Source organism: Magnolia sinica, chromosome 14 (genome assembly GCF_029962835.1).
Source record: "Magnolia sinica isolate HGM2019 chromosome 14, MsV1, whole genome shotgun sequence".
Classification (NCBI taxonomy): Eukaryota; Viridiplantae; Streptophyta; class Magnoliopsida; order Magnoliales; family Magnoliaceae; genus Magnolia; species Magnolia sinica.
The window spans coordinates 23,130,696-23,147,086 of NC_080586.1; the positions used below are offsets into that span (position 1 = coordinate 23,130,696).

Sequence of the window (16,391 nt, forward strand, 5' to 3'; positions counted from 1 at the left end):
AAGACCACCTTCAACCAGTCGAGCAGGGCCTACGACCAGTCAAAGGTTTGTTAAATCTTATCCCGATCAAATCCATATATCCATTGGAACATAATCTAGTGCGTGGGCCAATTAAAGACTGCCTTAGGCCAGTCAAAGAAACAACTTCTTTGCCTATAAATTGAGGTTCTCTCTCAATCTGAATTATTCAATTATCACTATTATACTATTATAATCCTTCTGCAAGAGAGAGAGAAGCCTCAGTTATTGTCAAGCTATTGGATGATATTTATAAATCAATTTATAGTTTTTTTTTGTTTAATTCTCTTAATCTCAAACTCTATCATTCTGATTCTAAAGAAAAAAGTGAATACTCTTCTTATCAAGATTTAAGAGAATTAATACGAGTAGCCACTTCATTTAAATTTAATTAAAATTAATAGAACCCTAGACCTTTTCTATTGGACTTGTAACGCCCTGAATTTCGAGGGTCAAGCAAAGCTGTACTCCCGAGATCCAAAACATCACTTATGCAATATGGATGATGATATTTAGATTTTGCCCATATTAATGAGTTAAATATACGTGAGATTATACTAAAACAACATATCATACTCCGGATATAATTAAACTAAGCAAGTCGAAGTCTGAAACATATATATTTAAGTATGTAAGTATTTCACAACCTCTAGAGTATGAGTATGCAACCGGGCTGAATATATACATGTATTGTTTCAAAATAAACAAAATGCAGAAAAGTAGATGTGTCCAACTAAGCCAAAAATCCCTGTCATTCCTGCGCATCGGCACGAGGTCTACATCGACCTGCTCGAGAGCTGAAAGTAGGAGAATTCCTCCTTATCCATAAAGTCAGCTCCATCACATAGACTTCATCAGCACCTGCATCTAAACCAGAGTCTGGTTGGTGTTTTAAAACACCGTCCCAAAGTGGGAATGAGTGGCCAACTCAGTGGTACTATAAGGCAAAGTTTAACATGTTATCAAGTCCATCAAGCAATAATGATAAAGCAATATAACAATCACTTCCTAACTACTCTTATTAATGCAGGAATGAAGTGCAAATAATGATGTATGCCCTCGCATCAAAGCTCTCTCACAAGCGACTCCGACAACCTATTTTGTGAAAGTGCCCTGGTTTGTCAATTAGCGTGAGTGTTGAGTTCGCTAGACAGAGAAGCTCCATAGGAAGATCAATTACTCGTCTGCCTCAACCGGATGTGGGCCCGAACTCGCCATAGATAAATCTAAGCCTCACATCCCATGTCCCAAAACACTAAGTAATTAAAACCCTTAAAACTTGTTAGTATATCATAGGGTTTTTGAGTTAGAAAACTTTTTTCAAAATTCAAAAAATCTCTAAGTTTTCTACCTTTGTCGATTTATCGATAGACTGATCGATATAATCAATAAATGTTATCGATGTCCTCAGAACTCACTCGATATTATCGAATGAGGACATATGTTGTTCAGCAACCGCATATACTTCTGGATAGAATTATCGATATATCGATAGCAGTATCGATATCATCGAAACTTGAATATCGAGTCTATCGAAGTTGACTCGATAAAATCGATAGCAGAGCTTTTGTGTCCCTATTTTTCTAAAGAAAATCATGAAGTCCTTCTATATATTGAAGTACTCCTATCCTCAGAATTCAAAAACTGATGATATCGGAAGACCTTCGATGATATCAATCTAGGACACAGTTTACTAGTAATATTTTTAGGTGGTTTTTATCTTGGATCGAGGGTCACTCGATAAATTTGATATTCAAATATCGATGATATCGAGGCCGGGTAGAATGCATCGAGAATGGATATAAACTATCTAACAAGCTTAACTGGAAAATCCTTTTGATTTATCAATGCATTAACATGACTATCGATATCATCGACATTCAAATTTCGATGATATCGAGTGTACCTCGATCATATCTTTGACTTAAAATATTTCTAAGGCATGTCTCTCTCATTTTCAAATGTCGAGGAATCGATCCTCGTATCGATGAAATTGGAGTTCGAAATCCGATGACATCAACGCGTGTTTCGATTCCCTCGACCAGTTGGCAAAATATTTCAAAAGCGTATGACATCTGAGTTTGTGTCATCGAGCTGCTAGTCAATATAATTGAGAGTATACGCTCGATGATATCGAACTCTGTCAAAAATGTGACCATTTTATATCCGTTGGAACTTTTTGCCTATGTATAGAGAACTTGTCTTTAGTTGCTGGTAGAGAAAGAAGAGAGTGCTTTTGAGTGTCTAACCTTAGATCATATACCCAAATCCCTTTCTTTCATGGAAGTTCATCCTCCAATCCACCCTCATCATTGACATTCAATAGAGTGGATTGGGGAATGAACTTTCGCAGTCAAGGATCCTCTAGCTACTATCTTAATGGAAAATCATTGAGCTGGGATACCTTGAATGCATGAATGATTAGAATTGCTCTATCTCCCTTATAGGAAAACATTTAGGAGAGTAGGATTCCATCATAACCTTGACCCAACCCTTTGCCATGCATTAGTACATCTTCTGAGTTGTGGTTCAAGGAAGTTGAAGTCTCTTCATCAACAAAGGAGGAGATTTTCGACAATGAGCTAAAAGGGACTCATCCTCTTATCTGTAAGTTATTAAAGTCCAGAGGACCCTTGTGATCATTCCTTTGTAGGATTGGGTCTAAAGTATTTCTCACCCATTGCAAGTCCTCTAGGAGGCCTCCGGCAAGAGTGTACGTGGTGGGTGCATTGTGTTGACCCTTGATCTGTGGAAAGCATAAACAGTTAGGGTCTTGTGGAAGATCCTTGGCAAGTATGCCTAAAAGTGGGTGCGTTGTGTTGACCCTTGCTCTATGGAGAACATAAATAGTTAGGGTCTTATAGAAGATTCTTGGCCAGTGTGCCTAAAAGTGGGTGCATTATGTTGACCCTTGCTCGTGAGAGCATAAACAATGAGGTTCCTTGTGTGGATCCTTGGCCAGTGTGCCTAAAATCGGGTGCTATGTGTTGACCCTTGCTCATGGGAGAATAAACAGTCAGCCTAGGTGTAGGTTGTAATGGTTAAAGGTGAACCTGATTTAAAACCTTGGGTTTGGGGTGAACCATGTGAAACCTCCTTAGTGAAATTTGGTACACTCAAAGGTTGAGTGCGGTTGTTAGGAGTGGAGTAGACAAGTAATCGAACCACTATAAAAATGATTGTGTTTGAGATTGCTATTGCCTTCCATTTGCTTATGTGATTTCCTTAAATACTTTCATATTTGATTATCTGAGATCACACCTCACACACATACACAATCACATCCATCATAAACTAATTTGCATATTGTTCATCTCTCAAATAGTTTGTGATTGGATCCTCTACCGGGCTTGGAAGCTAGTAGAGTTACTCTTGAGTAATCCTAATGTATGCTTGTTGTTAGGATTAGAGTGATAGGTTTTTAAATTGTTATAAAATTTTAAAAAAGTTCTATTCACCCCCTCTAGGACATATTGGCATATTCCTACTTCAACTAAAGCGGTCATTAACATAATTTCAATTGGTATCAGAGAGGGTCTCTCTTTAAGGGCTTCACTGCCTAGAGAGTGATCTTGACTGAAGTTGGGAATATGGCCAAAGGAGAGGCTCATCGATCTCTAGACCTCTAGTATTTGATGGATTAAATTATGCATATTGGAAGGCTAGAATGCACTACTTTCTTAGATCCTTAGATCATGATGTTTGGGATATAGTTGAAAGAGGATATGTGCCACCATCTGAACAAATAGTACTTGAAAATGGCACAACTATCACCAAACCGAAATCTAAAGAGAAGTGGACAATATTTGACAAAGAAAACCAAACTGTTGAGGCTAAAGCCATGAATGCTATCTACTGTGCTGTGTCCCAAGATATTTTCAATCAAATCAGTATGTGTGGGACAGCCAAAGAAGCATGGGATTTGTTGGAAACAACCCATGAGGAACAAGCACTGTGAAGAGATCCAAACTACAACTTCTAGCATCACTATTCGAAAGTCTCAGAATGGAAGAGCATGAGACCTTTATGGAGTTTTTCATAAAACTGAATATCATTTACAACTCCAAGGGAGGATTAGAAAAGAAAGTTCTGGTTCCTAAAATCTGTAGGAAAATACTAAGATCATTACCGGAAAGGTTCAATCCTAAAGTAACAACCATTGAAGAATGTAGAAACATAGATGAAATGAAAGTAGAAGAACTCATAGGTTCCCTACAAACATTTGAACTACACTTCAAACAAATTCCAAAATCTAAAACTACTGTCCTCAAAACTTCAAAGAAAACAACAAATGAGGACATTGAAAGTGAAAGAGAAGATGAAGATGAGGAAGTGGCCTTATTGGCTCAACGATTCAGAAAAATTGTGGTAGTCCATTTAAAGGAAGAAGGGTGGACAACAGACAGTCTGTAGGTAAATTTGGTAAAAAGACCAAAGAACCATAATGTTATGCCTGTCAAAAGTTTGGACACCTGTCTACTGAATGCCCAAATAGAAAAACTAAGGGTAAGGCAATGGCTACCACATGGGATGATACGGAAGAGTCAAACTCAAAATCTAGCAACTCAGAGAGCGATGGAGACCAGAAATCCTTGAAAATTCTTATGATCTCCACTACTCCAATCATTCCCAGTGAAACTGAGAATGAGGAAGAACCGCAAGCCACTGAATCATTTCCATCAGATAATGAGGAAACTGAAAAGGAAGAAGAAGAAGAACAGAATAAACTACAAGATGCTTACAATCAACTTTATGTTCATAGCATTAACATTGTTAGAAGACTTGGTATATCTGAAAACAAAAAGGAATTGCTCCAAAAAGATCTAGATAAAACTCTAGAAATTAATACTCATTTAATCAATGATTTACAACAATATCATTCAAATAACGATAGACTTGAAAGAATCAACACCTTCCTTAAATCCGAATCTGAAAAACTAAACAAACAGGTTGAGCTCTTAAAAGACAAAAACATGCTCCTTCAAAATGAAAATCATACACTCCTATTTGATTTAAAAGAATCCAGAAAAATCGCTAAGCTAAACTATAAGTTTTCCCAGAGTGGTGAGAAGTTAGAAAAACTCTTAAGTATGGGAAGACATGGAAAGGACAAGAGCGGCTTAGGATATGAAAAATCTAAAACAAAATCTGTAAAAGCAGCACAAGAGACTAAAAAATATGCTGCTTCAGGAAGCAACACTGGAACTACCCTCGTTTGTCATTTATGTGGTGATTTGGGTCATTATAAGTTTGAATGCTTATCACTTAGGGGGACAACATAATTCTGGACAAAAATTCAAACCAGCCAAGAAAATACAAGACATCAAGTATCCTCCTAGGAATATGAGGAATACACACCCATCACCACCTTGAATAAATGGCAGAGTGAAAGAAGTATTGAATCAAGTGGCTGAATCCACCATAGTCAAAAATCCTGTCACAAAATGGGTTCCAAAAGAAAAGAAGAATTGTCTGGTTACTCATTCAAACCATATACCAGGCAATGAAACTAAGTGGTACCTGGATAGCGGATGTTCAAGACATGTCACAGGTGACAAATCTCTCCTTACAAATTACTCAGATCTTAATAATGGGATAGTCACCTATGGAGACGGAAGCACCGTTAAGGTAGTTGGACAGGGAATTATTAAAGGAATAGACTTGCTGAAAAATGAGAATGCTTTTTGCATAAAAGGATTAACTCATAATCTTTTAAGCATTTCTCAAATATGTGACAATGAGCATGTACTTACATTCAACAAGGAAAAATGCGAAATCCTAGACCACTCAGGAAAATCAGTGATGAAGGGTTCTCGCACAAATAACCACTGCTATGTCATCAAAGGTAAAGGAAATGATGATCCCTATGCCTAGAAATATTGAGCATAGAAAAACATGTCCAGATCATGCATCAAGATCTGGATATTTGCTGAAATGATGAAATTTTTGCTGAGCTCCTAATGATACATCTGAGGTCTCTCACCTCAATCTTTTTGTATATAAACATTCTAAATGTTTATAATTTTGATTTTACAATGCTTGTACAACATTTTTGCTATGTATATTGTTGATTCAAAGATATACTACATTATACATGAATGGTTTGTCGAAGTAATGCGAAAAAAGGAAAATTATTCACCTTCAATATGTCTGTTGATAAGTCATGTGGATTCTCAATTAATCGATCAGAGGTCGATATCATCGACGCCTCTTTAGAATGGGAAGAGTCATAAATCGAGAATGATATCGAAGGCAGTTTCGATAACATCAGGCAAGGATATCTCGATATCATCGAAACACTAGCGATGATATCGAAGATTGCCGCCCGATAAAAGGCGGTCGAGCGGAATTTTTTTTTTATTTCTTTTCAAAAGGGCATTTCACTTTTTCCTTTCTCATTCCCTCAGCAGGAAGTACATCAATTGGTCTCGGAAACTCCTTAAAACCAGTATTACCCCTTCCATTCATTCTTTTCAAGATTCCATCTTGCCTTTGGTTTTGTGTATTTTCAGGTTTTTAAAAAGAGACTCTGTGCGATTTTCCTCAAAACTTTCAAATCCTTGTTTGTTAAAATGGGAAAGGATAAAGGATAGGTGTCCGGTTCGGGAGAGAACTCTAGAGCCAGTTGACAAAAAAGTTCTTGCCTCAAAAGAAAGAGTAAGGGCTCCTGAACGCGGGACCCCCACACGCCAACGCATTAGGGGATCGCGTGGTGGGTCCCAATCTGAGGCACCGACACCTCCTCTAGTTAGCGTGAATCCGGTTTTGGCTAAGTACACTGGTAGGAAGCTTATCCATGAAAGGAAGGTTGATAGGAATTGTTTAATACCGTACAATCTGGAACCCCTTTTTGCTATAATAGATTGGTTGCCTGTTCTTGACTTTGGTGGGCCATGTCAACTTGAACAAACGTACAACTTTTTCGCTTCCTGTCATTCTTTATGTCTGATCCACCTTCCATCATTGTGTCTATTGATGGTGATGACGTGGAGATCACCCCTGTGACTATTGCTGGAATTTTTGGTCTCACCTTATCATCTAATGGTCTTCTGGAGATGGATCTTGAAAATCCTGAAACTCGATCAGTGGTCACCAAGTTCCTTTTCCATGGTTGTGACATTCCTTGGTACCAAGGAAATGCATTAAAATCCAAGTTCACGGAACCACGATTTCGAGTCCTGCATGGTATCTTCACTTCAGACATCTATCCTAGAGGTACTAACCGTTCCAATCTCATAGGGTTCATGACCATGATAGTGTACTCAATAGCCACAGGGATAAAAATCTATCTCCCAGCTCTGATTGTACATCAGTTGGTCTATGCCATTCATACATCCCGAGATCTTCACCTGCCCTATCCTTGCATTATACACATGGTGTGCAACACCATTGGCTTTCCAACTACCAATGATCCAGAACTTCCCCTCCAAGTCTTCACCAAAAACAACATTTGAAGAATGGACTTGAAGTTCCATAAGTATCCCGAGGATCCAGAGGAAGGCATTCACAAAGAAGCAGTAGGAGGTGAAGGTGATGAGATGGCTGGGAATGAACCTTCTGTGCCCCATCAAGCTCCGTCCACATCAGAGCACGGGCATGCGAAAAGGTTTAAGTTGCATCAAGACAGAATTGGGAGTCTGTGGATACACGACTTACTGTCTTGGAACGCTTGGTGAATGGAGTGCAACAAACGGTGCAGCAATTGGTTGATCTACTCACTTGCCGACGCGATGACATGACACTATCTTCCTCAGCTCCATAGTGTTGGTCCCTGGACGCTATCACATACACCTTACTCTTAATTCTGCATATGAGCATCAGTATCTTTTTGGATGCTCTATGTTTTCATGAGTGTATGTGATAACTCACTAACCTGCACAATCTGACAGTTTTTTTTTTTTTTGTGTTGTATATGCCCATGGATGGGCTAAATACTGATAGTTGGTTTTGGGTACCCATGAATGGGCTTGTTTTTTTATAACTGTTATACTGCTGCCAATCTTGGGTGGTATATATGTTTTTGGATATTTTAATATGGCTGGGTATAATTCACTCCTATTTTACTGCCATGTTTATATCCCCCATTCTCTCTGATATGGAATGCATTTGATGTTTTGATCATTATTCTATCTGTTTATATCACTGCTCTATTTGGTGTGCTATGCATATATAGTTTCTGAAAATGATGTCTGATTATTCACCTGTTTTGATCATTATACATCTATCTTTTATATATGTATGCTCTTTGGATGTTGGTTCTCTCATATTATCTAAACTTCAGTCAATATCAACTGCTATATTTATCTTTGTTAATGATTGACAAAAAGGGGAAGAACAATTTCAGACACCTTAAAAGGAAAATTGTATATCTACTTGAATGGTGATGCAGGTGTTAAGGGGAGCAGTTGCACCAAGAAAGGGGGAGAACGCTATTAGGGGAGCAGCTATTGATTGTGTGTATAGTTTCACTAGACATTGTAGAAAAATGTAAAATACATATACACAATTTAGGATATGTTTGTCTAGATGTTGTTCTAGGGTGTTTTGGTATTTTGTCATGCAATTGACAAAGGAGGAGATTGAAAGTGCCCTGGTTTGTCAATTAGCGTGAGTGTTGAGTCCGCTAGACAGAGAAGCTCCATAGGAAGATTAATCATTCGTCTATCTCAACCGGATGTGGGCCCGAACTCGCCATAGGTAAATTTAAGCCTCACATCCCATGTCCCAAAACACAAAGTAATTAAAACCCTTAAAACTTATTAGTATATCATAGGGTTTTTAAGTTAGAAAACTTTTTTCAAAATTCAGAAAATCTCTAAGTTTTCTACCTCTATCGATTTATCGATAGACTGATCGATATAATCAATAAATGTTGTCGATGTCCTTGGAACTCACTCGATATTATCGAATGAGGACATATGTTGTTCAGCAACCGCATATACTTCTGGATGGAATTATCGATAGCAGTATCAATATCATCAAAACTTGAATATCGAGTCTATCGAAGTTGACTCGATAAAATCGACAGCAAAGCTTTTGTGTCCCTATTTTTTAAAGAAAATCATGAATTCCTTCGATATATCAAAGTACTCCTATCCTCGGAATTCAAAAACCGATGATATCGGAAGACCTTCGATGATATCGATCTGGGACACAGTTTACCAGTAATATTTTCAGGTGGTTTTTATCTTGGATCAAGGGTCACTCGATTGAATCGATATTCAAATATCGATGATATCGAGGTCGGGTTGATTGTATCGAGAATGGACATAAACTGTCCAATAAGCTTAACTGAAAAATCCTTTTGATTTATCGATACATCGACACGATTATCGATATCATCGACATTCGAATTTTGATGATATCAAGTGTACCTCGATCATATCTTTGACCTGAAATATTTTTAAGGCATATCTCTCTCATTTTCAAATGTTGAGGAATCGATCCTCGTATCGATGAAATCGGAGTTCGAAATCTGATGACATCGACGCGTGTTTCGATTCCCTCGACCAGTTGACAAAATGTTTTAAAAGCGTATGACATCTGAGTTTGTGTCATCGAGTGGTCAGTCGATACAATCGAGAGTATACGCTTAATGATATCTAACTCTGTTATAAATGTGACCGTTTTATATCCGTTGAAACTTTTTGCTTATATATAGAGAACTTGTCTTTAGTTGCTGGTAGAGAAAGAAGAGAATGCTTTTGAGTGTCTAACCATATATCATATACCCAAAGCCCTTTCTCTCATGGAAGTTCATCCTCCAATCCACCCTCATCATTGACATTCAATAGAGTGGATTGGGGAATGAACTTCCACATTCAAGGATCCTCCAACTACCATCTTAATGGAAAATCATTGAGCTGGGATGCCTTGAATATATGAATGATTGGAATCGCTCTATCTCCCTTATAGGAAAACTTTTAGGAGAGTAGGATTCCATCATAACCTTGACCCAACCCTTTGCCATGCATTGGTACATCTTCTGAGTTGTGGTTCAAGGAAGTAGAAGACTTTTCATCTACAAAGGATGAGATCTTCGACAACGAGCTAAAAGGGACTTACCTGCTTATCTGTTAGTTATTAGAGTTTAAAGGACCCTTGTGATCATTACTTTGTAGGATTGGGTCTAAGGTGTTTCTCACCCTTTGCGAGTCCTCTAGGAGGTATCCAGTGGGAGTGTACATGGTGGGTGCGTTGTGTTGACCCTTGTTCTGTAGAGAGCATAAACAGTTAGGGTCTTATGGAAGATCCTTGGCCAGTGTGCCTAAAAGTGGGTGCGTTGTGTTGACCCTTGCTCTGTGGAGAGCATAAACAATTAAAGTCTTATAGAAGATCCTTGGCCAGTATGCCTAAAAGTGAGTGCGTTGTGTTGACCCTTACTCGTGAGAGCATAAACAGTGAGGTTCCTTGTGTGGATCCTTGGCTAGTGTGCCTAAAATCGGGTGCTATGTGTTGACCCTTGCTCGTGGGAGCATAAACAGTCAGCCTAGGTGTATGTTGTAATGGTTAAAGGTGAACCTGATTTAAAACCTTGGGTTTGGGGTGAACCATGTGAAACCTCCTTAGTGAAATCTGGTACACTCAAAGGTTGAGTGCGGTTGCCAGGAGTGGAGTAGACAAGTAGTCGAACCACTATAAAAATGACTGTGTTTGAGATTGTTATTGTCTTCCATTTGCTTATGTGATTTCCTTAAATACTTTCATATTTGATTATCTGAGATCACACTTCACACACATGCACAGTCACATCCATCATAAACTAATTTGCATATTGTTCATCTCTCAAATAGTTTGTGATTGGATCCTCTACAAGGCTTGGAAGCCAGTAGAGTTACTCTTGAGTAATCATAATGTATGCTTGTTGTTAGGATTAGAGTGATAGGTTTTTAAATTGTTATAAAATTTTAAAAAAGTCCTATTCACCCCCCTCTAGGATATATTGGCATATTCCTACTTTAACTAAAGCGATCATTACTGTAATTTCATTTCGCATATGACATCACTGCCTCTGGTGCGACTTTAACGCCTTTAAAGCACGTCCTATCTAATGCAGTGCGATGCATGGTCATGTTAGCCAAGTAATTAATTAAGCTTATTCATACAACAGATTTGGAAAGCTAGGGTACCTCCCTTTATATCATTAACCCGAACCGAAGGATCCATTTAGGTTCATCACTCCTAGTCAAGCACATATGATAGGTAAGTTGTAGGGTCATCACTCCCAATGAAAAGCAGTCGATAGGCAAATTCTACTCGCGGTCACTACGGGGAGGCTCGTCACCTCAGCGTAGGCCGACATCATGAACACAGTATCCTATATCACCATGCCTGGCTCACGAGTCTGAGTTGCTCATTGGTCACTACGGGGAGGCTCGTCACCCCAGTGCAGGCCGACAGATCGAATACGGTGTCCCATACCATCATGCCCAGCTCATGAGTCTTAGTGGATCGTGGTACCATAGTTAAAGTGGGCCTTTACATTGGTGAGGGGTACTTTATATTCAAGCAGTAGTATCCATACATGGTAAACACACAATAGGCCAATCGGTTTATTTGGCAAGTTTGATTGGTACGGGCACACGCTGACTTAATCGACATGGAGCATATAAGCACCCCTCGTGGCTTAACCACTATCAACAATCGTTGTGCGACCCGGATTCATCGAGTCTACCCAATGTGGCGAGACTAATTCGACCACCCGAATAGGGACTGTTACCGATTGTCTGGGCTACGTTGCAGCCCCAATCTTACTTAGATTCAGTAAATAAACACATGTGATAATCATTTCAGCATTTGATGAACAATCTAAATAATTTCCTCATTTGAGTATTTCATCGAACACATTGATCATTTTACCAAACACTTGCATTTTATCCATAAATTACATAGAGGCAAATATGATTACATGGAAGAAACTATACATATACATAAGGCAATTAAGAATCTTATCTTAATACTCGTAATAAATACAAATCATCAACAATTTCTCGTTCAGACATTTCATCAAACACTTGACTACAATTCACAAAATATATAGACTAGGTTAGTTACAACATATATTTTAGCAATTCCTTATACAGAGAGGTCAACATGCATATGACAATGATGAATCCTAGATCAATAGTCATGGCAAGCACAAATCATGTTTAAATACTCATTCAAACATTTCAATAAATACACGGGATGCATCTTTCACTCATCACAATTCATATAAGTGTGTCATGCAGAAATCGGCGTATCTAAGATAATATGGTAGCAATCAAGTCAGACATAAATCATTAGCTGACATTGAAAGCATTGATAACCATAACCTAAGCATTTATAGTCCGCACCTTTTGTTGGAATACTCGATTCAGACTTGGTTCAAACTCTATATTGCCGAAAATAGAACATCGGGCACCTAAATGATGAAATAGGTTAGCTAGTTTGATGAACAATCAATCTGGATCTCTACAATGATATTAGGGTTAGGTTTTCTTACCCAAAATCGTAACCGAAAGAGATTCGGTAGCACGATGGAGAGGCGATTTGGTGCCTGGAATCATGGGAGAGGATTCCTGCAATGATCTCCCAAGATCCTTCTTCTCTCTTTCCTCTTTTCTCTCATTTTCTCTCTCTCCCTTAGGGTTTTGAAGAAATTCGTATATGAGAGAGGTGGGGTGAAACAAGGGCTATTTATAAGCCCAGAAGTGATGCAAATGGCCCTAGGGCCACTATATACATAGGTTATTACCCTTGGGCAGCTGTTTTTGACAAACAGGGTCATAGGGAGGCCCACTACTCACTATGTCATAAGTATGTGCCCTGACAATGGATTTATGCTAGGATGTGATTTCGGTGCGATCGGATAAGCCGATCGACCGTAGAGGACCTGTGTCAGATCAACGGTCATACTTACTCAATCGAGGTCACAGTTATACAGATATGTGTAGGGAAATTTCCTTTCCTCATGGGTGAAGTTTGGTCAGAAACTGATGGTCCAAAATCCTCAATTTCGCGTGTGAGCGAACGACCCAATTCACTTAAGTTTTGGTTCGTTTTCTAAAGGTATTCGCGTTTCTCACACACTTCACTCTTGGCTCAAGTTGTACATTTCTAGACACTATCTGGGCTTAATTCCTGTGATGGTTGTCAAGCCCAGTAGGGCGGACATAGTCCTATAGTTTTACGGTCATCGACCCTCGATGTGCGGTCTGGGTCCGATACGGGATTTCAATGTACTCCCGAGAGTGACAGGCTCTTAAAATTTCTCCTAGGTCTTTAAGTGATGCTGAGTCAGTGGTACTAATAGTTTTAGGTCTTCTCATTTGTGAAAATGGTGGTCCAAGCTTAATCCACCGATTATTTAGTTTAGTACTTAACTAAATTCCGCATAAATTATACGATAGGATGAGGTACTCGGGTAGTTCTATGTTTTTTTACCACTTTTAGTTAGTATATTATTTTAATTATTTTTGTAGTAGTTCATCATCAAGTCTACTTTATCTCCACCAAATTTTATTAAATTTTGTCTTCTAAAAAAATTCTAAAAATTCTGGAAGTACCAGCTATCCAAACTAATAATTTTTAGATAATTGTCACATCATCCTAGATTTAACTATATTAAAATTTTTATTTTTATTTTATTTTATTTTTATATGAAACTACACTTATCAAGCTTCAATTTGGCTTTTAAATCACCAGAATCGGAGTTATAGTAAGGGTGGTATGATTTTTTGAAGTCGGCATGAAAACGCAAAAAATTACAGAAAATTCCAGCAAGGGTCCGCCGAAATTCGGTGCGCTGCCATCATGGCAATGCTGCCACGGTCCGCTGGAGTCGGTGGCGGCGCACTGCCGATTTGGTGGTGGCATCTGGTGGTGGCTCTGCCACTTGATATTTGAAACCAGTGTATCTTGTAAACTAGAATGAGTTATTCGATGTGCAATATATGATTTTGGGGTAGGAGAAGCTACTCTATTCAAATAACCCGGTTATTTCCCAATATTCCATCAGGTTAATGGTCAAAAAACTATTTTATTTATATTTTTACTATTTATAATAAATTTTTGTTTAATTATAGTTCTTCATCCTTTGAGCTTTAGGATTTTTGTTTAATATGAAAGTACTTAGAAAGATTTGAAGAATAAGGTGGTGGAAGGTGAGATTTTTGAAGGACATGGGTTGAAAGGGGAATTTGAGACTTTGAGATTGAGTTTTGAGATCTTGGGAAGAGAATGAGGTGATGACTTGAGAGTGAAAAGGGTATAATGGACTAAAAATGGGGTAAAAGTGAAGTAAAAATGGCCCTAGGTGAAGCCCCTGGGGCTTATATGTGATTCATAAGAGCAAAGAGGGGTCGCTTCTATACCTGAACCCTAGGATAAGACTTCAGTGTTCAAATTAGCCAGATAGCTTGGTCCTTGGGTCCTTTAATGTTGCTAAGTTCGATCGATCCCTCCTAAGTCGATAAGGTGTTATGATAGACCCATTGCCCAAGGATGTCTAACTCCAAGTTGGAAAAAATCCGAGACGTTACAGGACTGAACATTCAACATTCAACATTCAAGAAAAGCGGTTCTTCGGCTATAACTTCTTCTACAGTGAAGCCCCTGGGGCTTCTATGTGATTCATGAGAGCAAAGAGGGGTCGCTTCTATAGCTGAACCCTAAGCTAAGACTTCAGTGTTCAAATTAGCCGGATGGCTTGGTCCCAGGGTCCTTTAATGTCGCTAAGTTCGATCGCTCCCTCCTAAGTCAATAAGGTGTTATGATAGACCCATTGCCCAAGGATGTCTAACTCCAAGTTGGCAAAAATTCGAGACGTTACAAGACTGAACATTAAACATTCGACATTCAAGAAAAGCGGTTCTTCGGCTACAGCTTCTTCTACAGTGAAGATAAGTATACATTTATATTTTGTATTTGGTTTTTTGAGATAGCCAGAAAATCTCAGTGTTGGTTTTTCTGAGATAGCTAGAAAATCCCAGTGAGGGCTTTCTTTATTTGTGATAGTCTGGTAAAAATCACAACTGTATTAGGTTTTAAGGTGACCCTGTGAAAACCTTATTCATAGTGAAAGCCAAGATTACGTACAAAGTAATTTTGGGAGTGGAGTCGGTGTGGCTATTTTAGAACAGTTGTTGACACACTGAACCACTATAACTCTTAGTGTTGTGGTGAATGCTTTTATCTTTTTTTTGTGAATGTTTGTAATTCCTTTTATGCTAAAGTGGTGAATGCTTATAATATTTAGTTTTATTTACTCTTGCTCAGTTTGAGATTTTGATTCTTATTACATTTGTGAAATAAGGTTGTCCTACCTAAACTTGTTTGGATAAAGGTTGTTATACGAATCAGTTTGAATAAATGTTTCAATACTAGTGCAATTGAGATCGCTGATTTATTTACTTATTCAACACTGTATTCGATTATTTGCATAGTCTTTTTCACCCCCCCTCCCCTAGGACTACTTAAGCTCTCATTTTCATTCTTCTTCTTCCTTAGTTTTTTTATTATTATTTATTTAAGAGTTCTTAGTTCAATCATGTCTATGGTTGGCTAAATCTCTTAACTAGGGCTAAGAGGTGAAGCTTGTAGCGTGATTAGGATGTTTGCTTTGCTTTGATTCATGTTTCTGTTCAACTTCATTGATTTCTAGTTGATTTTAAAGAATATTTTCAACTTTCAATGGTTTATTGTGACTCAAATTATAGTAGAGCCTGCGATAGCTTTGAGTATCTTCTCTTCTTATTTGAGATTGTGGGATTGGTAAATCCTATTGTTTTCCATAGTCTCCTGGGCATGGTTGGGTGATGAAATCCCTTCCAAGCTTCACAATTCTCCTCAATTGAGGCTAGATCAATGAGAAGTTCAGAAATTTGACGACCTCTTTCTCTAACTGGATAAGATAGGACTCTAATTCTAGTTGGATCTCTTGAATCAAGTAAGGTAGCATCTCAATAGCTACAAGTGGATCCTTGGCACCCTAGTTCCCACCTTTAAATTTACAAGTTTCAATCAACTCCATTCCCAATTACTTCCTTTATTCTAGATTTTTAATTCAAATCTTCTTCTAGTTCTAATTCTAGCTATATTTAGAATACACACGAGTGTAGTCCCTGTGGATTCGACCTCAATCTTATTGAGATTATTACTGATGAGATTATTACTGAAAGTGCCCTGGTTTGTTAATTAACGTGAGAGTTGAGTCGGTAAGACAAGTGGGCCCCATATGAAGATCATCAAGCTTCTACCTCAACTAGATGTGTGCTCCGAACTCATCAAAGGTAAACTTAGCCTCACATCCCATGTCCCAAAACACCTAGCTATATAAATCTTTAAAAGTCTTAGAACAACATAGGAAAGTATGTCTGTAAACTTGAGTTTTA

General features: G+C 38.2%; 1 protein-coding gene across 1 annotated transcript in view; it reads left to right on the forward strand.

Moving 5' to 3' along the window:
- Positions 1-7,475: 7,475 nt before the first annotated feature.
- Positions 7,476-16,391, forward strand: part of LOC131224920 (bidirectional sugar transporter SWEET9-like) — a 42,028-nt gene continuing 33,112 nt past the window's right edge. The window contains exon 1 of the mRNA XM_058220359.1: positions 7,476-7,653. Coding sequence (XP_058076342.1) covers positions 7,476-7,653 — 178 coding nt within the window. The remainder of the gene's footprint in view (positions 7,654-16,391) is intronic.